Here is a 22,076-nt window from a genome sequence, read left to right as displayed (position 1 = left end):
CGGGATGTGGGGAAGAAAGAAGCTTTGAAAACCCTTTAATAGTCATTTTCCATTGTTATTAACAATGAACACTTTCAGCATAATTCCAGAATCTTGTTGTGCATGTTACCAGGATGGAGAGTAGTAAAGAAACTGAGAGTATCTCTTCCAAAGAAGTACAAGGAGAGCAAAACACTGGTCAAAGCAATAGGTAGCTGGAATTGAAAGGTAAGTAAAAAGTCTAGTCCTTTAGTACCAGGAGAGGAAAAAAACCAATATAGATCTAAGACATCCAGCATGGGAAGGAAAAAGTGTTTCTCAAGTTAACACCTACACAGCTCCTAACTCGAACTCCTGGATGCTCAATATTATCCCCACATTTCCCCATTTTTATGCCTAACCCAGAGCCTTCATCTCTACCCATTAAGTTCCCTCTCAGCCACAAAAGTCATAGAACAACAGAAATTCAGAGTTGTAAGAGACCTCAGAAGCCAACTAATCCAACTCAATCCCTAAAGAAATCTGTTGAATACCCAATTGGTCACTTCTGAAAAAACTCCAAGGTAAAGAAACAAAGAGACAGCCCATTCTACTTAGAGACAGCTCTAAGTGTGGGTGTGGATGTGGGTGGGTGTGGATGTCTGGGTGTGTGGTGCTTCTTCCTTAGAAAAAGCATGGCTTGGCTTCTTTGCCAACTACAACCCATAGTTCCTGGTTCTGCCTCCTTGTGTCAAATAAAGCAAATCTAATTCCCCCTTTCATGATAACCCTTGAAATATTGCCCCTCCTGGCTCTTCTTTTGGTTAATATGCCAATTCCCTTCAACTAATCCTCTTATAGCATGGACTGAAGACCTTTCATTATCATGATTGCCCTTCTCTGGGCACTGTCCAGTTTGTCGGTATTCTTTTTAAACTGTGGCAACATAAGCTGATGGCAGTAATCTGTCATCATTTGAACTGATGGCAGTAATCTGTCATCATCTAAGTGAGGTTTGAGTAAGGTAGCATACAGTGGAACTGTTAAGGTTCAGAAGAGACCCCAAAAGGTAGGGGTTGCAGACTGGTGTCATGAGGTGTCTCAAAAAAATTTGCAGGCTTGATCCCATATTTAAGTCAAGAGGCAGTTTATTGTAATTGTAATGCCAATTGAAGCAATTAAATTCCAAAATAACTTTAGCAAAGAACCAGCAGCAAGATCATTTTATAGAAAAAAGACAGAGATCAGCTGCTTCATTTCACTGATATGCTAATTTTATGGCCCAGAGGAAGAACTGAGGAGTGGTCTTAAGAATTTGGTTATCACTGACCAGCATATCTGACAGTCAGAAATGTTTGTTGACTGACTGACTGTTAGAACAGCATTCCCAAGGTTGGGGTGGCCTTGGGATCACTGATTCTAAAGCCAGAAGACTTGAGAATTATTGACATATTGTTAGCATTCTAAGTTCAGGGGGACCTCCTTATTGCTGTTTTCCATAAAAGCTATACTCCCTTCAGAACCTTGTTCTTGGATTACCTCAGGAATGAAAACTTCTGCCTTAAGTCATGGAGCCTGCATCTATAGCTTGGAGCTGGTAGAATCCTTTTCTTGCTCCTTGGCAGGTAGAGAGAGTATAGGAAAAGAGTGTCTGCACTTCTATTTTAAGAGTCAGGGAAGACGTATTCCTGCTCTCCCAAATTAGAATCCTAAATTCACTTGTGTAAAGGAACATCACCATATATAGTAGTTAACTGTGGCTTATTGGAAAGGAGGAGTCCTGAGTTCTAGCTGACTGCCATTGATTTGGCAAATGGCCTTGAGTTCTCAACTTCTTTTTTTTTGAGTCTCAGTTTCCTTATCTCTAAAATGAAAATGAACTGAATAACGTCCAAAGACTCATCTAACTGCAAATGGCTACCCACTGGTATTTATGGTCTCTTCTAGTTTTAAATATAATGATTATATGTAACAGTTACTCTTTTATCTAATATATCTCAAATTCCCTATGGGTCAGATGGGGCCCTATGAGTTACCCTGGGAACCTAACTATATATATCATTGTTTCTGTGGGAACATTGCATTACAAAAAAATCAACTTTTAAACACAAACTCAGTAGAGTTTGAGGAATTCCTTTATTGGTTTTTAATAATAAATCCACTAGCTTCTTTTACTATTAGACATCTAAAAGTAATTTTATTTAGAAAATTAAATCTTAAAATATAGTGAACAGATGTGCATGTTCATGTTCAAGTCACTCAGGTCATTCTTTAATACTGCTAAAATGAATACTCATCCCAAAGAGATAGGAAAATGATACTGCCTTAGTTTTAGTGATATATAGACCAAACATTTAGAATTGCAGAAAGATATTGTTAGAGGGTGCATAAAAACCAAAAATGGTAAAGTTCAAAATCTGTGCAGTTATCTGTGTTACATGTTGTAGAAAGCTCAAAACTATACAAATTATACTTATAAGTATGAATATAAACATCTACACAGTCCAAACTACCAAGTAAGGAATAGATATATTTGTTGCTGCTAATCATTAGTTTCTTACAATTTGTACCTCAGTAAGCAAATTCAGAATTGTCATAGCATGGGCTATTACTCCAAAAAAGGGGGCTAGGCTATTGAATCCCAAAGTTTATGACTTACTTAAGCCTTGATGAAACCTATTCTTTAAAAAGGGAATTACGATTTTTTTGAGAAAGATGTGGTCTCACAAAAGTCACTTTCCAGGTTTTCTAATTGTAATTGTAAGTTAATATCTGAATCACCTTTTAAATATAGATTGCTTTGGGAAGAGGCATTTCTGTTGATTGACATATATGTATCAATAAGTTCAAGACGGATTAAAATAAAAATATTTTTGGTGTAATAAGTTTCTCCTATTCATTTTGTGGGGCATTATACTATATATCTAGCAACTCTCTACCTATTATCTATAAGTACTTTTTTTCCCTGTGAGATAACATAGGATATCTTAAAATTTCTCTAAAGGACAATCAGTCTCATGAAGAATTTGTGTGGGACAGTGAGCCTTATCCAAATAAAAATCAGATACTCTCGAAGTAAAAAGAACAACAAAAGGACTTATGATCTCAGGAGAAAAGGCTACTCCCAATAGACAAAGTATCAGTGTAGGAATGCAAAGCACAAACTGCAAAACACAAGATTAAATAGACACTAAATGCAGAAGCATTAGATTCCCAGATTCTATAGCACCTAGTCCTTCTCTTAGGCATCCCTAGAGATAGAGAGATGATAAAACTATTCCTGATTAAGGGGACTTTTTGTCAGAGAATGCAGGAATTCCCATTTCAGGCATTCCCTGAGAGAATTCTACTCAAATGATTCAAATTTTCCCCAGGAATTTTTGGGTGTCCTAGCTATTGAATAGACAAGAAAAGGTTTTACCTTGGCTCACAACTTGATAATTCTCCGCTTATGCTTTTTTTTTTTTTCATCATTTCATTCATTCTTTTAATCATTCATTCCTCTGACCAAAAATATCTGAAGGAATGTGCCATTGCTTATAAAATCCAAACCATCTAAGAACAATATAATTTATCTATGACCTATTTTCACCCCATATCACTCATTGGTCCTCTATGAAAGGTTCCACTCATGTAATATGGACTGATTAGTCAAATTGGCTACTTGCTATCCTCTACTTAGCCCCCAATTATTCCTCTTCTTTTGATAATGCCCTTCACACCCACTTCTTTTCACTAGCCTGTGTAAAGGGCTGAAACTCTTGAGTTAATGCACTGAGGTCCGACAATCAAGCACTTAAGGCTAAGTACCAATTGGACAATACTCTATAGGAACATGCTTGGGAAATGGCCCTTCCCACTATCCTGTTTTGGCACAATTGTTTGGTGTATATAGAGAATTGTGGGAAGGACTAGGGGATGGAGTAAGACAAACCAGAGTCACTTTGATGATAGAAGAGGAGAGGAAAGGTCACAGAGATCTTCGCCCATTCCCTTCACTTCTACCCTTAATGACCAAGAATAAAGACCAAGGACTTTTGCTTATCTTGAGTCCGGCTGGTTTTAAGGTATCCAGGGTGCTAACATGGTCACCACATTTGGTGCCCAACTATGGACCAAGGACCCTAATTTCACTGAAGTGACTGAAGTTTTCCCTGGTGACCAGGAAATAGGGTGAGTATTTTAATAGACAAACAGGGAACTTACTTTGTTAATGGCTAAACTATTAACCTTTTCTAGTTGAAATGTGGCAGATATTAGGAAAACATTCACCCCCACCCCCGCCCCAGGGGGCTCTATAGAAAGCATACTCAAGTTGATCAAGGGACAAGGCTTACTTGTAACTTGGGAGCAGATCACTGGACTCTTGGGTACATTAGAACGCACATTCCCTTGGTTCTTAAAGGAAGAAGAAATAGGGCTAGATAATTAGAAGTTGGTAGGACAACAACTTTGTGAATACTACAATGATAAAGGTCTTCATTCAATTTCCAACATTATGTATATACAACATAATACAATTGGCCTTAAAGAATCCTGCAAGTTAGAGAAAAAAGAAAAAATTTCAGAACAGCCAGATGAGGAATTGTAAGGGCCTTTAAATGGATGGTGCCACAGCGCAACAGGAGATTGAGTGTCCCAGAAGTATTCTCTGTGGATATAGGACTGCCCTGTGGGTGGGATCTTGGCCATATTGAGATAGCTTTGTAATGGGTGACAGTATTCTCGCTGGTTGGCTGTGTGTGTGACCTCACAGGCCCTTTATAAGCCCACTGCAGACAGCAGTCGCTTTCTTTAACCTGGCTCCCTAGCCTGGGGTAGCTGAGCCAATCTGATGGATAGCGCAGAGAGGTAAGGAGTTTGGTAGAGAACATGTGGGTCTTCAGACCAGGTGTTCACTAGGGAGCTGACAAATCAGGCTATTATGTGAGTAGGTATAATAAAGGCTTTTAAGATTACACGTGGCTGTTCTTGAGCGTGCTACTGGTTATTAAATTATAGATCCAAGAGATCGTGGCCAGAGACCTTTGAAGTCCTCAGAGGAGGCAAGGCGGGTAGAGTTGACACTGCAAAGGTCAGTGGTCAAAGGTACTCTGTTGGGCTTAGGACAGACTGGTAATAATAACTGCCAAGAGGGCATGTTACAAATGGCGCCCAACGTGGGGCATCAAGAATTTTCAGGTTTTGAAAATTAATATTTAATGTTTAGAATTAAGATTCTGAAAGATCCAGTAGAAACGCCACTTAGGAAGAAAGGCAGGCTAAATATGGACCCAGGTAACTCTGGGATCAGGCTCAAGGATACAGCTGAACATAATGCTTATATAAAGAGGTTAAAGAGCCAGATGGAAGATCTTTTAACAAAGATCACCACTGAAGAACAGCAGGAAGCTTATAATCAAGCTCCCAGAAGGCTACCCCCACACCCATTAAATATAGTTCGGACAGAGAGCAACCTAGAGCGAATACATATGTATGACAGTATAGAGTATAAAATGTGACAACTAGAAGTTGAGTTGAAAACAGAACGACAAACAATTAAAAAAGAGTTACTAGAATTGCAGGTTAAACTACAGATTGAGATAGAGAAAGAAGAAAAAGCTAGTTTACTACACAAACCAGTGGCTGAAGCTAAGGAGGGAAATAAACGAACCACATGGACTTCACTTGGAGAAATTCTTCTTAGTGTTTTGTTGGTTTACCTCATGCATTATTGTTTTAAGGAATTTATTGATTACTCTTCCATTGAGAAGAGGTTTAGCTCTTTTTATGTGCAAAGCTCTGGTGGGATTCTAAATCAGCCTTTGGGGAATTTTCCAATTCCTCTGCCCTCAGCCCCACTTTTGTGGGCCAAGGGAAAAGGAGGAGGAGGAAAAGGAAGGGCGATAATATATCATCAGCACTGCCCATTAATCCATTCAAAACTCCTATGTCTTCACTTCAAAAGACAGGAGTAGGCTTTATGGCCCAAGGCAAAAAAGGAATTGTGGCATATTGAGTATAATCAGAAAAATTTTAAAAATACAATTCAGTTAATTTCTAAGAAACCTAACAGGGATAAGACCTTGCAGTTAGAGAGAGTGGAGTTTTATACTTATAAAACTACTAGGATCGTCTTTGGAGAGTTGGAACTCCTCTTTTCTTATCTCGTGGATTTTCTACTTCCACAGGTGGGCTTGATTGCCCAACCCCCTACGAGTACTTATAAAACAGTGTTTATGTTTAGAATGATTTGGAAAATTGCTGTTTTAATCACTAGAATAAATAGACAGTGTGTGATCTTTGACCCAGGAGGAAAAGTAATATCAGATTTATTGATTCACACTCCTGAAGTGCAATTCGGTATCAGAAACTCAAACTTTGATTTTTAAGCAAAAGAATTCAGGGATATAGCCGAGTGTTCTTTTTTCATTAACTGTATGAGTGGCAGACCACTGAAAAGTTATCAGCTCTTTTAAGAACTTCGAGAGCGAGTGAGAAAGTGCTCAGATAAATATACCCTACATGTCCATTTTCAGAGTGGACCTTCAAATCATTTACAATCAGGCTGCTAGAATCTTATATTTGCAAACTGTGATAACTAAAGAGAAAGCTAGGAGCATGGCAGAAGGCTACACAGGTTATCTTTCTTTCACTCTCCTATACTCCTTATAGGACAAAACCCTTATGGTTTGAAATTTAATGTTTTAAGACCAATGGACATTATGGCTTCATTCCAATCTGGAGAAGCAGCTAGACATGTGATCAACCATTTTTCCATTTAGAAATTTCACATGCATTTAAGACAGTTTATGGATTGGCTTACAAATACTTTGCCTTTAGGTGTTTTTGCATTGAATTTGACTTTGCCCATTCCATTGGCATTTCTTATAATCCTATTAGTAAAGTCATTACTGCACTGACTATATCCCTAAGATCTTCTAAACAAGAGAAGGGAATTTTGGAATTTGGGGATATGCACAAGATGTGGCAATACATATATGTGATTGCTTGCAATTTTTAAATTTTGATTTTACATTTTTAAATTCTTTTGATTTTGCATTTTTAAGTTATTTTGATTTTACATTACTAAATTATTTTGATTTTACATTTTTAATCTATTTCAGTTTTACACTTTTAAATTATTTTGGTTTTACATTTTTAAATTCTTTGCATTTTACCTTAGCAATGCACTTCGGGCATACACAGAAAGTGCACCTAAGTGACAGACTGATTTTTGTCTGACTTTTGTTTCCACTGTGATGTGGAAAGGCCTGGATGACATTTGGGAAGGTCCAAGTTGGGCCCCAGGTACATTCTTTCCTAGGTGCAGATCCAGCAGCAGAGTTCATCCCCACCAGAGACATTTGTGACCTGGGGATCCAAGAGAAGGACCAGACAACAGCCCAGAGGGACCAGCCAGATGTCAGCAGCCCTCCAGACGCTGATGGCAGCAATGTCCCACCTGACCGTGACACCAGAGACAGCAGACACAGCTCCAGTGTTGCAGCTGAAATGGACTGTTTTGGGTGATATGGAATATAAAGACTGCAAATGGACAATGGGCCTGCTTGCTCCTCCCGTGGCTACTTGCCATATGGTGGTCTGGGGAGAGGCTTAGCCCTATGCTTTCTATTGAAGGACTATGCTTTTAAATTAGTGGGTGAAAAACCAATACACCCACCTGACATTGTTATTGAGACAATGTTACTGGACATGACTTTGCTTATGTGCACCTGTAAAAACTTGAATTGCTCTAGGATTGTGAAAAGTGCAATAGAGAATTGTGAGAAACTAGAATTGGTCTAGAATTGTGATAAATGTAACTAGAATTGTGACAACCTACCTCACTGATAATTGTTAACTAGAATTGTGATGTTTTCCTTGTTGACTTCCCACCTCAGTGTTGACATCCGACCTCATTGGCATCCAACCTCTTTGGCTTATTATCTCCTTGAGTATGACTTTAATGAATGGGGGGAACACTTGGGCCACTGTTGAGCCTGGTTCTCATTGTCATACTTCTATTTACTGATCTACTGCTTTGTACCTCCTTGGGCATAACACTCTGTCATCTCATGGATCAAGTGAACTATAGCTGGTGCTAAAAGTTTAGCTTGATGAGATGTGTGGTTCCCGCAAAACAAGAGAAGGGAATTGTAAGGGCCTTTAAATGGGTGGCGCCACAGCGCAACAGGAGATTGAGTGTCCCAGAAGTAATATCTGTGGATATAGGATTGCTTGTGGGTGGGATCTTGGCCACATTGAGATAGCTTTGTAATAGGTGACAGCTCTCTCGCTGGTTGGCTGTGTGTGTGACCTCACAGGCCCTTTATAAGCCCACTGCAGACAGCAGTCGCTCTCTTTAACCTGGCTCCCTAACCTGGGGTAGCTGAGCCAAGCTGATGGATAGTGCTGAGAGGTAAGGAGTTTGGTAGAGAACATGTGGGTCTTCAGACCAGGTGTTCACTAGGGAACCAACAAGTCAGGGAATTATGTGAGTAGGTATAATAAAGGCTTTTAAGATTACACGTGGCTGTTCTTGAGTCCCTACCTGTTATTAAACTATAGATTCAAGAGATTGTGGTCAGAGACCTTTGAAGGCCTCAGAGGAGGCCAGCCGGGTAGAGTTGACACTGCAAAGGTCAGTGGTCAAAGGTACTCTGTTGGGCCTAGGACAGACTGGTAATTGTAACTGCCACAAAGGCATGTTACAAGGAAGTGTGAGGAAAAAGAGGAAGACAAAGGACAGATTAATAGCAATATTACTAGAGGGCATGTGGAGATGAAGGTCGTGATGAAGGGTGTGGTGATTCTTGTTCTGACCAGGCTGCTTCAGCCCTGCTTAAACTGGAATTGGTTTTTGACATGCTTCCATCAACTTTACGTTCCTGGATGGAGGGAGGAGGAAGAGTGGGAGGGGCAGTGATACCACCAGCACCTCCCCCCCCAGCAATCTCACCCTCCTGTGACTAGATTGCAAAAGGCACTAACTACTTAAAGCCACAGAAGGAGGGCAGGATTTAGCTGATTTGAAAATTGTTATGTATCCTGTGATTCAACAGTTTAACTCTTCAGGTCAAGAGAGTAGAAGGTATACTTCTTTTGATATAGAAATCCTCAAAGGCCTGAAAAAGGCTTGCACTCTCTATGGGGCTAAAACAAAAGAAAGTGGGAGATATAAAGGGCTGAAACTCTTGAGTTAATGCACTGAAGTCGGACAACAGAGCACCTAAGGCTAATTACCAATTGGACAACACTCTATTAGAATATCCTTGGAAAATGACCCTTCCCACTATCCTGTGCTGGCCCAATCGTTTGATGGTTACAGAGAATTGTGGGAGGGACTAGGGGGATGGAGTAAGACTAGTCAGAGTCACTTCTGGGTGGAGATTCTTCACCCATTCCCTTCACTTCTACCACTAAAGACCAAGAATAAAGAGCAAGGACTTTTGCTTATCCTGATTCTGTCTGATTCTAAGGTATCCAGGGTGCCAACACGGTCACCACAAGCCTGAAATATTCCTATATTTCAAATCAGGTTCAAATCCCATCTCCATAAAGCCTCCTTTTTTTTTTTTTTTTTTTTTTTTTTTCTTTTAAACCACCCTTATAACAATGTTCTCTCTTAGCTCCTAAAGACATTATTCATGTGGCTATTTTGGAATATAGTTGATTTGTTTTTATTTGTATATATTGTTCATCTATATAAAACTTTATTTATAATATCCACTGATACAACACTGGACATAGTCAATAAGACCTAATGATTCAGATTCTAACTAGATAAACCACTTAACCTTTCTCAGCCTCATCTGAAAAATGCTCTATAGGGGTGTTGTGATCTAATTAATATGAGACATTAATTAATATCTAATTAAGTGCTTTGAAAACCTTATTGTATTACATAAATGTTCCAGGGCATCAAAGTAGTACAGTGAATAGAGTGCTATGCTTAGAATCAGGAAGATCTGAGTTCAGATCTCATTCATACATTCAGTAAGTATTTGACCTGGGGCAAGTCACTTAACCCTATTTGCTTCAGTTTCCTCATCTATAAAATAAGTTGGAGAAAGAAATAGCAACAACTTTATTACCTGTCAAAAAAATGCCAAAAGAGTTCACAAAGATTTGGACATAACTAAAAATGACTAAGTACACTATTATCATCCCTAAGGGTTCTTAATATTCAGATTTTATTATAATGGAAAGCTGTCATAGGAGCAGAGAGCTTGTTATGGACTAGAGGGAAGGTTATTGGAAATACAAGAAACTAGAGCTGTAAGAAAATAAAACTGTGAAGAGAGAGAGAACTATTTTTTTCACATTAATAGTTTATTGTGTTTTGTATTTTGGAAAAAATTACAAAAATTTAGAAGAAAAAACCCTACAAAAACTTTAATAGTAGGTAGCATCAGCTTGTGTCTCCCTGAGAGCATATACCGTAAGCCTTAAAAATCATGTTAATTAAACAGAAAAAAAGTGCAGGAGTTTACTAAAGAACATTTCACATTATCTGCAGGACAAAGAATGCTACTCTTAGAGTCAGGAAAAGCATGAGTGTGAATCCTGCCTAGACATCCCCCAAAGTGGTCCTTATCTTATGAACCTGGGCAAGTTATTTAATCTATTTCTCTATCTGTAAAATGAATATAATAGCACCTACTTTACAGAGTTGATCTGAACATGAAATGAGAACATATGGAAAGTGCTTTGCAAACCAAAGTGCTATCTAAATGCTAGTTATTTTTATCCATAAACAAAAGGTCAAACTCTGGATCTCTCTGTTTAGACTCTTGATTATATAATTTTGCTTTTGTGTATCATAGTAGTCGCACAGATATTACAGGGTACTGACTTTAGATATAAACTAAAATTAATTACTATGCATAAAAATACGTCTAATTTTGAAATTCCCTTTGGAAGAACTGTATTTTGATTTATGAGGGGAAAGATTCAGCAGTTCTATTTCACAACTCACTCCCCTATTACAATTCCAGCTCTTCAAATTTTATTATATATAACTGCCCTCTTGCTCATGGTTCTTAGAATTGTAAATCTACAGCTCAAAAGGGCCTTAGAGAAACATTTTGTCCTCATTTCTGAGGCCCAGAGGTCATGGAGAGAGCAAATTGATAAGAGTTAGGATTTAAAATTAGATCTCATGATTGTTTATTGTGCGTTCTTTCCATTGTACCCCATTGCTTCCCATTTGGTTCGGTTTTTTTTCAATTGCAAAATGTTGAGGTTGAACTAGTGAAACCTAAGGTCCCCTCCAGCTCTAAATCCATGATGCCATGTTCTCTTCTCCCCATAAGAGTATAGGTGACCTAAAAAATAGAATATCTTTCTTACAGAACCAAACACAGTCTTATATATCCAGAAGGTGCTTCATACTATGGAATTATAATTTAACTTCCTCAGTTCAATCACAGCTGATTGAATCAATTGCATCTTTACAGTAGAAGCAAATGGAAAAACTCTGAACCTGGAAAATATTCTTTTCATTTTTGCCATGAGTATTTCAGTTTCCTTTTTTAAAAGAAATCCCATACTTAAACAAACTATTTTGGGGAAATGCACTTTTTTGGTGGGTTTATTAAATATTGAGAAGTGCTATTGTTGAAAAAAATCAACCAATCAATTATTAGATGTGAGATTTCATCATTGTAAGAAACTTTTACCTCCCAATGAAAATAGGCACCTTATTGCAACTTATAATTTTAGAGATTTGTCAGACACCAATGGAGTTTTAAGTGGCTTGCCCTAGGTTATAGTCAATATCATTTGAACTTTTTAAACCAAGAAATTGAATATATATATATATATTTTAGTAGGTGTCTAAATGTCTATTATGAGCTGCATCATCCTCTCAGTCTTGAGCTCACTTTTGGGCTCCTAAGAAGTGTATAGATAAGTGTAATTTAAGTATGCAATACAGCCATTAGAGCTAGAAGAATACTGAAAATCTCTCCTGTTCCCACACAAGGGGCTCATGTATAACAAGCAAATTTTAAAAATAATCCTAAGATTTCTTTATTCTATTCAATAACATGTGAAATGGGATATCTTACCTAATGATACTACTTTGCTATTAATAAGGTTTCCTTATTTTAGGTGATGTTCTATTCCCCAATAATGAATTTCAGGTAAGATTCACCTTGGCTGAACTTTGGCCCTCTAAGTCAAGTCCTGAGGGAATCCTCTGGAAGTAATGATTTAAAGAATCTAATATATATGGGACAGGATCAAACAATCTAGATTTCAAAAGAGCGAGCTGATAAAATTCTAAATACCACTTAGTGCAAACACAATTTTAAGAAAATCTCTAAAAATCAATCAAGAAGTCAGTCAATCTACTTAAAAATTATCAAACTGCTTAATGGAATTTGTCTCTCCAAGTTCTTTAAAATTTATATGGAGGAGACAATCTGTATAAAGACTTCACTGCTATAAATAAGTCATGGCTATCCATCCAATTTTGGATGTTTTTTTCTTGAAGTGCAATTTTATTTTGATTTAGTGAGCAAGTCGTAATAGCTACTTCCGTTCTTCCAAGTAATCTGTTTTGGCAATCCAAAGAGTTTACTTGCATGCATTCTAAGCTTCTTCCAAGCTCAACAATGGTATTTTATTTCCTTTAAAAATGTTAACCAGCAGATGAAACTTGTAGGTACAAATTTCATACCCATCCTCCTTCTGATGAATGTTTTCTCTGAAACTTAAGTATCAACATTCCTGTTTTGATTTCTGTCTGTAGAAACACAGGGATTCCATCAGGAACTGATAGTAATGCTTTTTATATACCTGAAGATCCTCTTTCTTTGTCTTCACACCACCTTTTTCTTTAAAGGTATATTATTATTTCTATGATTTACTATCACAAAGCCCTTAATAATTACTGCATTCTTCCTTGGCTCATTCATTACAATTCTCATTTCTCATTTAATGGAAATTGTCCTATTGGTTTTTTAGCTTAACACTTTGATCATTACTATAACGAGATTTGTTTAAAATCATTATGAGGATAGCCAGCAAAGCTAATGCTGATCCTAGAGTTGGGGGGCCACAGGGACTGAACTCCTGGACTACTCCTGAGAGAAGAGGAGCAATGATCCGACCCACAGCTGTCACAGACTGCCCCAGGCCTATAAGAGTTCCACTAGCCTCAGTCCCACCCACAGTTAGTTGAAGATCTGTGATACAAATCCTTCCTATAGCAGTAGAAAAGGATAAAAAAGTGGAGCAGAAAATGACCACCCATATGCTGAGTGTTGTAGAGTAAAGTAGCATTAGGATACAGGTAAGAACACTTGAGTGTAACAGAATGACATAGGTATTGTGTTTATAGAGTCTCATTACTGGTCCTAAAACAAAACCTGCTAGTACTCCCAGGGCACTGCTGTAGCTAATAATGTACCCAGTCAGCCTGGGTTTTATCTCAAAGCGTTCCTCAATTGACAGCACAAAGTTACTGTAGTACAGCATAACAGCCAGAGCCATCAGGAAGCGCACTGAAAAGATGTCCCACATTTCAGAGAATATCACGTTCTTGATATCTCTTAACACAGACACAATTTGAATCCACAGCTGCCAAGTTACTGACTGAGATGTGATGGAACCATTAGTTGCAGAAGTCTGTAATTTGTTTTTTGCCTTTTTCAGGAAGTTTGAAGGAAATCTGTTGCTGGTTTGCCTGCTATTTTTCATCCTAATCAGGTTTGTGTCATTCCATGGAAATATCCAGACAAGACCTATTAATACAAGGCAAGAGCATGAGTGTACTTTATGTGATATTTTTAGACACAAAAAAGCTACTTCTTTAATATTGCTCCATTGTATTTGTCAAATTAGTAATTTCTATGGACTGTACTCTGAGTTTGTCAAGAACTTCTAGTTGATCTCCTTGCTTCAATCCATTTCCTACATAGCTGATAGAATGAATGAGCTCCTCAAATAAAATGTTCATCATCTGCTCCCCTACTTGAAAACTTTCAATGGCTTCCTACTTCCCATGAGCTCAAATCTAAATTGTGTTTTTTGTCTATGGATTCTCACTAACTGATCTAACTTTTTACAACACCCTACTTCTACTCCCAATAAACTATTTTCTTTGCCTCTTTAATTTAATTTAATTTAACAAGCTATTCTAAGCTGGCTCTGGCTTAATCCATCTCTTCTTCTTCAATCATTAATGTTCATATATTACACCTTCTTAAAAAACCAACCCACAAAAACCTACTTTGGGAATCTTAACTTTATTAATCTAACTTGACAACTTAAAATGTAATTCTTACCTACACTATTTTGCATTTGCAGGCATTTGCTATTGCTTTATATTATTCTCATATAATTTCACACATTCTTCTTGTTTTTCCAGGTATGTCATAAGCTACTCAAGAATAGGGACAGCATGGCTAAGAAACAGAGTAGTTGATCAGTGGAACAGGTTAGGTTAACAGAACAAAATAGTCAATGATTATAGCAAGCTAGTGTTTGACAAAATGAAAGACTCCAGCTTTTGGGATAAGAATTCACTATTTGACAAAAACTGCTGGGAAAATTGTGAACTAGTATGGCAGAAACTAGGCATTGACCCACAACTAACATCGCATACCAAGATAAGGCCGAAATGGGTTCATGATCTGGACATAAAGAATGGTATCATAAACAAACTAGAAGAACATAGGATAGTTTACCTCTCAGACCTGTGGAGGAGGAAAGAATTTGTGACCAAAGAAGAACTAGAGGTCATTATTGATCACAAAACAGATAATTTTGATTATATAAAGTTAAAAAGTTTTGTGTACAAACAAAACTAATGCAGACAAGATTAGAAGGGAAGCAATAAACTGAGAAAACATTTTTACATTCAAAGGTTCTGATAAAGGCCTCATTTCTAAAATATATAGAGAAGTGATTCAAATTTATAAGAATTCAAGTCATTCTCAAATTGATAAATGGTCAAAGGATATGAACAGACAATTTTCAGATGAAGAAACTGAAACTATTTCTAGTCATGTGAAAAAAGTGCTCCAAATCATTATTGATCAGAGAAACATAAATTAAGACAACTCTGAGATACTACTACACATCTATCAAATTGGCTAAGATGACAGGAAAAGATAATGACAAATGTTGGAGAGGATGTGGGAAAACTTGGGATACTGATACATTGTTGGTGGAGTTGTGAACAGATCCAACCATTCTGGAGAGCAGTTTGGTACCATGCTCAAAATTATCAAATTGTGCTTACCCTTTGACCCAGAAGTGTTTCTACTGGGCTTATATTCCCAAAGAAATCTTAAAGGAGACCACATGTGCAAAAATATTTGTGACAGCAGTTTTTGTAACGACTAGAAATTGGGAACTGAATGGATGCCCATCAATTGGAAAATGGCTGAATAAATTGTTACATGAATGTTATGGAATATTATAGCATCAATTTTTTATCTCTCTTCATTGCACTATGCACACAGCAGTTGTGAAATTAAATAAATAAATAAACTGATAATAGTTTGGAAAAGACATTGGATTCAGTCATATTGAGGTAGTATAGAAAATATAACTAAAAATATGGTGGCCACAGCTTAAGATATTTATTGCATAATTGCAACAGAAACTCACCATATTAGAAAGTGGTAAGAGGCCCTCTTGAGTTTTTCCACTTATGTATATTTCCTAAAAGTTCTACAAGACTTTTATGGAATGAAGATTTCAATAGGAATGTGAAGGAACTCAAGTTTTTTCATTGATGGACTAAAAGGAAAAGATCATTCCATGCACTTGTACCATGACAAAAAACATAGGGTAGATATGAGTGAAAGGGAAAATATCTAAATAGAATACTTTAGCAATAAAGCTGATTATATAGCAAAGGAAATTGTTAGCAGACTATAAGAAATGTATGGTAGTATAACTGTGACAACTGGGTCAGAGAGCTGTAGCATTTCATATAAGAGAGTAGTACCTAAAAAAAAAAAAAATTAGAATACATACAGAAGGACTTAGTCTGGAATAAGAGAAAATGCATGGCATACAAGTTAATAAAAAAATTAAAATTAGGGTCCCCAAATCACCTTTTTACGAAACTGCTCTGATGCTATGGATATGTGACATCTTATATGAGATATGTGATATCGTATACATAAATGAAAACACACAGATTCTTTAGTATATGCTTTTAGTCATTTTTCTGACCATGTAATTGATTTGTCCTGATACATATACGTTCTTTCTTGGTTTCTCATGTGACATGCATTTTCAAGGGAGTTGACAGGGCTTAAGTTTCTGGCTATGAATCAGACAACAAAGCTAGCTGATCCATGCAGGGATCAAACCCGTGATCTTAGCCTCATGAGAGCTAAAATTAATTGCAAATAAACTGACTTATCTTGTAATCAAATCCCAACTTACCAGCATTCAGAATGAAGATAGAGAAACAGAGGAAGGATGTTATATAAAATCCATCTTCTAATTCAGTAAAATATCCACCGACCATAGGACCCAAGATAAAACCCATGTTCGATGCTGTATTAAATTTCCCTATTACCAGTGGGCGTTCTCTTTCTAAAACCAGATCCGAAAGAAGAGCTCGTGAGATTGAGAGCGTGTGCTTGAATATACCTACAAGTTGAGATGGAGAATGGTTTAGTAACATTTCCCAAAATGTTTCATTTAATTTCATGTCCTGTATTATCATAAACAATTACCATAAAATATTATACTTTCAAATAGTGAACATATATATGGTTAAGAACTTCTGGCAAGGTTTCATTTCTATCATTAGAAAAGTGAAATATTCACAAAAAAGGATAGAAAACCTTCTACCACATGAGCGAAGTATGTTAATTGAACAAAAGATAATAAAATACAGGCTGTGTTTTTAAACTAATGTTTATGAAAATAATTTCTGGCAAGCCTTTAAAGTATTTGGATTGTAAAAATTCTAAACTATAATGAACTTTTGCTGAAAAATGCCTTATATGAAAAAAATAAGGTTATGTTGTGTAATATTTGCAACTTCCCCTTCAAAAAAGAATATGGTTTTTGAAAGGGTTTTTGGTAATTCTAGCTGCCTTTGCTTTGGTCCTGAGGCTGGAATGAATCCACAATCCTCTTTATCACTCATACTGCTTACATCACTTCTCTGAATGCTCTGATGGGTGCATCTCATTCCTTATCAAAATGGAAAAAAACAAAACAAAACAAAAACACCCATCACATTTCTAAATAATGGTTCTGTTACTACTAATGTTATACTTTAGTCAAACTGCTTTTCTCTTAGTAGTTTCCCTCTTTCATCTATCTTTCAGTTTTTCTCATCTGTAAAATGAAGGTGTTGACTCTCCAAGATCCTGTTCAGTTTTAAATTCCATTTGCCCTCGAAAAGGTTCTTTGAAGAAAACAATCTGTGGTATTTGTTTTGACTCTCTCCAGAGTTCTGGTACTGAGTACAGGTATTGTCTTGGACTCACAGCTGTAGAGCAGGAAGGCCCCAGAAGGGCCATCTAATCCAAACCCATTATTTTACCTTTGAGGACATTTAAGCCCAGGGAAGTCCAGGGACCTGCCTCAAGGCCACAGAAATAATGACAAAGTTTGGACCTTTGAATGTAGAGCCAAAGTTCTTTCTTTTGTACCACAATACCTCCATAAAAGTACATGACAGGCTAAACTTCTAGCCTTTTGCCCCATCCCAACAAAAGTGAAAAACTGTAGACTCTGACCCATCTTAACTCCCTATTTCTAAATCAGGCCTGTCCTGATGTCTGAGAAAAGCTGAGTCATTAATAGTTGATCATCACACAGAGTTGATGATACTGTAAATGGCATTTTCCTGGTTGTGCTCATTTCACTTTGCATCAGTTTGCACAAGGTCTTTCCAGATCTTTCAAAATCTTCCTGCTCATCATATCTTACCGTACAATAGTATTCCATTATGTGCATATGCCACAATTTATTCAGCCATTCCCCAATTGATGGGTATCCCTCAATTTCCAATATTTTGCCACCGATATATTTTTGCATATTTCCTTTTTTTATGATCTCTTTGGGATACAAACCTAGTAGTAGTATTGCTTGGTCAAAGGGTATGCAGAATATGGTTGCCCTTTGGGCATAATTCCAAATTACTTTTTAGAATGAATTGGAAAAGTTCACAACTCCACCAACAATGACTTAAGTGACCTAATTTTATCATAACCTATCCCACATTTCCTTTTTTTTTTTATCATATTAGACAATCCTGAGAGTTTTGAGGTAGAATCTCAAAAGTTGTTTTAATTTGCATTTTTCTAATCAAAAGCGAGCACTTCATATGCTTAGATAACTTTGATTTCCTCATCTGAAAATTGCTTGTTCATATCCTTTGGAAATGTATTAATTAGGGGATGGCTTATATTCTAAAAATTTGACTTGGTTCCCTATATATTTGAGAAAGGAGAGCTTTATCAGTAACACTTGCTGTAAAGATTATTTTCCAGCTTTCCACTTTCCTTCTAATCTTGGTTGTATTGGTTTTTGTACAAAAGATTTTAAATTTAATATATTCAAAATTATCTATTTTGCATTTCACAGTACTCTGTCTCTTATTTATGAATTCTTCCTCTTATCATAGATTTGACAAGTAGACTATTTCTTGTCAAAGACCTGTCATCTCTACCTTTTCTTAGTTTCCTTAGTCTAACTTCTCCTTATTTCTTTTCTTATTTCTTGGTTGAATTTGATGACTTCTGAGAGAGGACTGCTAAGGTCTCCCACTAAAATAGTTTTGTTGCCTATTTCTTCCTGTACTCACTTAATTTCTTTAAATTGGATGCTATAACATTTGGTGTATATGTTTAGTATTGTTATTGTTTCATTTTTTTATCATATCTTTCAGCAAGATGGCATAGCCTTTCTTATCTTTTTTTAATTAGGACTCTTTTGCTTTCACTTCATCTGAGATCAGGATTGCTAACTTTTTTTTTTTTAACTTTAACTGAAGCATAATAGATTCTGCTTCAAGCCTTTATTTTTATTATGTGTCTCTCTGCTTCAAGAGTGTCTTTTGTAAACCATATAATGTTGTATCCTGGTTTTTTATCCACTCTACTCTTGCTTCCATTTCACAAGCATTCTTCTCATTCATGTTTATAAATTTTTTTTTTTTATTAAAGCTTTTAAAACTTCAAAAGATATGCATGGGTAAAGTTTTTTTTTTTAACATTCACTCTTACAAAACTCCTTGTTCCAATTCCTCCCTTCTCCCCATGCCCTCCTCTAGGTAACAAGTAATCCAATATCTAATGAAAATAGTAAAATATATGTTAACTCCAATATATACATACATATTTATACAGTTATCTTGCTGCACAAGAAAAATCAAATCAAAAAAGAAAAAAATTAGAAAGAAAATAAAATGCAAGCAAACAACAACAAAAAGAGTGAGAATGCTATGTTGTGATTCACACACTGTTCCCACAGTTCTCTCTGGGTGTAGATGGCTTTCTTCATCACAAGGGTAATTGGAACTAGCCTGAATTCTCAATGCTGAAAAATGCCATGTCCATCAGAATTGATCTTCGTATAATTTTGCTGTTGTCATGTACTATGATCTCCTAGTTCTGCTCATTTCACTTAGCATTAGTTCATGTAACTGTCTCCAGGCTTCTCTAAAATCATCCTGCTGATCGTTTCTTATACAATGATATATATTTTATATAAAGATACATATCTTTATATATTCCAAAACATTCATATACCATAACTTACTCAGCCATTCTTCAACTGATGGGCATCCACTCAATTTTCAGTTTCTTACCATTACAAAAAGGGCTGCCACAAACATTTTTGCATATGTGGCTCCCTTTCCTTTCTTTAAAATCTCTTTGGGATATAAGCCCGGTAGAAATACTGCTGAGTCAAAGGGTATGCACAGTTTGATAACTTTTTGAGCCTAGTTTTGCTCTCTGGAGCAAATTGCTCTTATCAATTCTAACTTTTAAGGTGGTTTTCCTCAATTAGCTTTTGTACTTTCTTTTCTATTTGGCCAATTCTACTTTTTAAGCAGTTTTCCAAGCTACTGGTTTCAGAACTATCTTGCATCTCTCTCATTCCCCACCTCCCCAATTTTTCTTCTACTTCTCTTACATAATTTTTAACTTTCTTTTTGACCTTTTCTATGACCTTTGGGTCTGGGACCACTTCCTCTTTTTCTTTTATTCACAGGTGTTTTGACATTGTTGTCCCCTTCTGAGTTTGTGTTTTGGTCTTCCCCATTACCATAATAACTTCTATGATCAAATTTGTTGAAAAAAATTTTTGGTTCTTTTTTTTTTTTTTTTTTTTTTTTGGCCATTCCCCCTCCCCCTTTTCTTTTAAATTTGAACTCTGCTCCCAAGTTGGAAAGAGTACCGTTTCAGACTTCTTATGCCAGAGCTGCAGGCTTTAGCTGTTTACCTGGTGCTATCCTAATGTTGCCTGGAGACCCACAGGGAATCCTCATGTCTGGTGCTTTGCTAAGGGGATATTGTATAGTGTATGTGTGGCAGTACTGCTGGACACTGAAGAAGTCTGGTAGCTTACCTGATGCTGAGCTACTGGTGGTGATTGGGGTGTGCTGAGACTTGGGGGAGGTCTCATTTTCCACAACTATACTGAACTACATGGAAGTCTGGAGCTAGAGGATGCCTTTTGTCCGGGGCCATGCTGAAGCACATAGAGAGAGACAGTGCTGATGGAGGATGCCTGTCTTCCCTTAGGTTACACTGAAGCACATGGGGTTCCCTCAGCTATAGTCCACAAGCTTCCTTGACAATGCCAAGGAATATGAGGGGTCCTGGTGTTGCCATGTGCCTCTTCAACCACCCTGGGGCTCGGGATTCTTTTCAGTTTGCTGAGGAAAGGCTTGCTGCTGGCGAGCTGTTAAGCTTCCTGTCCTGACTCACCTCCCCTCTACCCAAGTGAGACAGATTCCTCCTGCCAATCCTCCAAGTTTCCTGGTTAAAAGTTTATTTCCCCCTTTCTCCTCTCTGGTTCTCCTGCTCTACAACCTGTCTTGTGGCATTAAATATTGCTGCCTATAGGTGAATATGGGAGAGTTACATAGATTAATTGCTGATTCTGCAATCTTGGCTCCCAGAGTATTACATCATTCACTTTTTTACTAAAGTATCAGAGTAAGACCATGTCCCATCCCTGCTCATGAAACTTCAATAATTCCCTATTCTAGGCTAAAACAGAATCCTCTATTTGGTAAGTAAAACTCCAATTTAATTACTTTTCTGCCTTCCTACCTCCCATTCAAATCCTCCTCTTTTCTGAATTTTCTTATCCAAGGCCCCATCATTTTCTCAGTCAGCAAATCTTGCAACCCAGCTATCATACTCAACTTCTCCCTCTCTTTCATCCGACATTATCTAATCTGTCTCTCAAATCCTATTGATTTTACCTTCCAGATGCCTCTAAAGTATGTTGTCCTCTGACTGTCATCACCCTGCTATAAGCTTTCACCTAGAATAATTGCAATAGCCTGCTGGATGGTCTCCTTCCCTCAATCATTTCACCTCCTACTCTACTTTTCACTATTCTGTTAAAGTGATTTTCCTAAAACACAGGTCATGTCATCTCCCTACTCAATCAATGCTTCAGGATCAAGTATAAAATCTCTGGGATGCTTTTAAAATCCTTCACAACCTTGACCCTAATATTTTATTCTTCTTACACTTTACTAGTGATACTGGAGTCCTTCTTGTTCCTTGTACAAATTACCTCTCCTGACTCTAGGCATTTTCCCTGGTTGTCCCACATACCTAGAATGTTATTCCTCTTCCTTTCTGTTTTCACTTACTTGGCCTTTTATCAATTTTCAGATAAAAGTCTACCTTCTACACTAGTTTTATTAACTGCTACCTTCTTTTTTGAGGTAACTCTAACATGCTCTGTGGTATTCTCCATTAGAATGTGAGCTAATTAAGACAGGGCCTGTTTTTATTTATCTTTATATCCTCAGCTATAAGATTTATGTTAAAATTATCTTTCCAGACCACTTCATATTAATCCCTCTTCATTCCAGACAAATGGGCATACTGTATTGTATGTTCCTTCTATGTCTATGAATAGATTGTCCCCATGCCTGGAATATTCTACCTCTTATC

General features: G+C 37.0%; 1 protein-coding gene across 6 annotated transcripts in view; it reads right to left on the bottom strand.

Annotated features, from left to right (window-relative positions):
• Nucleotides 1-10,253: 10,253 nt before the first annotated feature.
• MFSD9 (major facilitator superfamily domain containing 9) overlaps nt 10,254-22,076 on the bottom strand; it is a 31,207-nt gene continuing 19,384 nt past the window's right edge. For 5 of the 6 annotated variants that reach the window (XM_074299714.1, XM_074299716.1, XM_074299715.1 and 2 more), the window contains 2 exons: nt 16,354-16,563; nt 10,254-13,691 (listed from right to left, as the gene is read on the bottom strand). In XM_074299714.1, the coding sequence (XP_074155815.1) occupies nt 12,898-13,691; nt 16,354-16,563 (1,004 nt within the window). In that variant the 3' untranslated portion in view covers nt 10,254-12,897. The remainder of the gene's footprint in view (nt 13,692-16,353; nt 16,564-22,076) is intronic. The other variant, XM_074299719.1, reaches the window with a different exon arrangement.

Source organism: Sminthopsis crassicaudata, chromosome 3, assembly GCF_048593235.1.
Source record: "Sminthopsis crassicaudata isolate SCR6 chromosome 3, ASM4859323v1, whole genome shotgun sequence".
Classification (NCBI taxonomy): Eukaryota; Metazoa; Chordata; class Mammalia; order Dasyuromorphia; family Dasyuridae; genus Sminthopsis; species Sminthopsis crassicaudata.
Note: the sequence above shows the minus strand (reverse complement) of the source record. Positions and strands in the feature narration are given on the sequence as shown.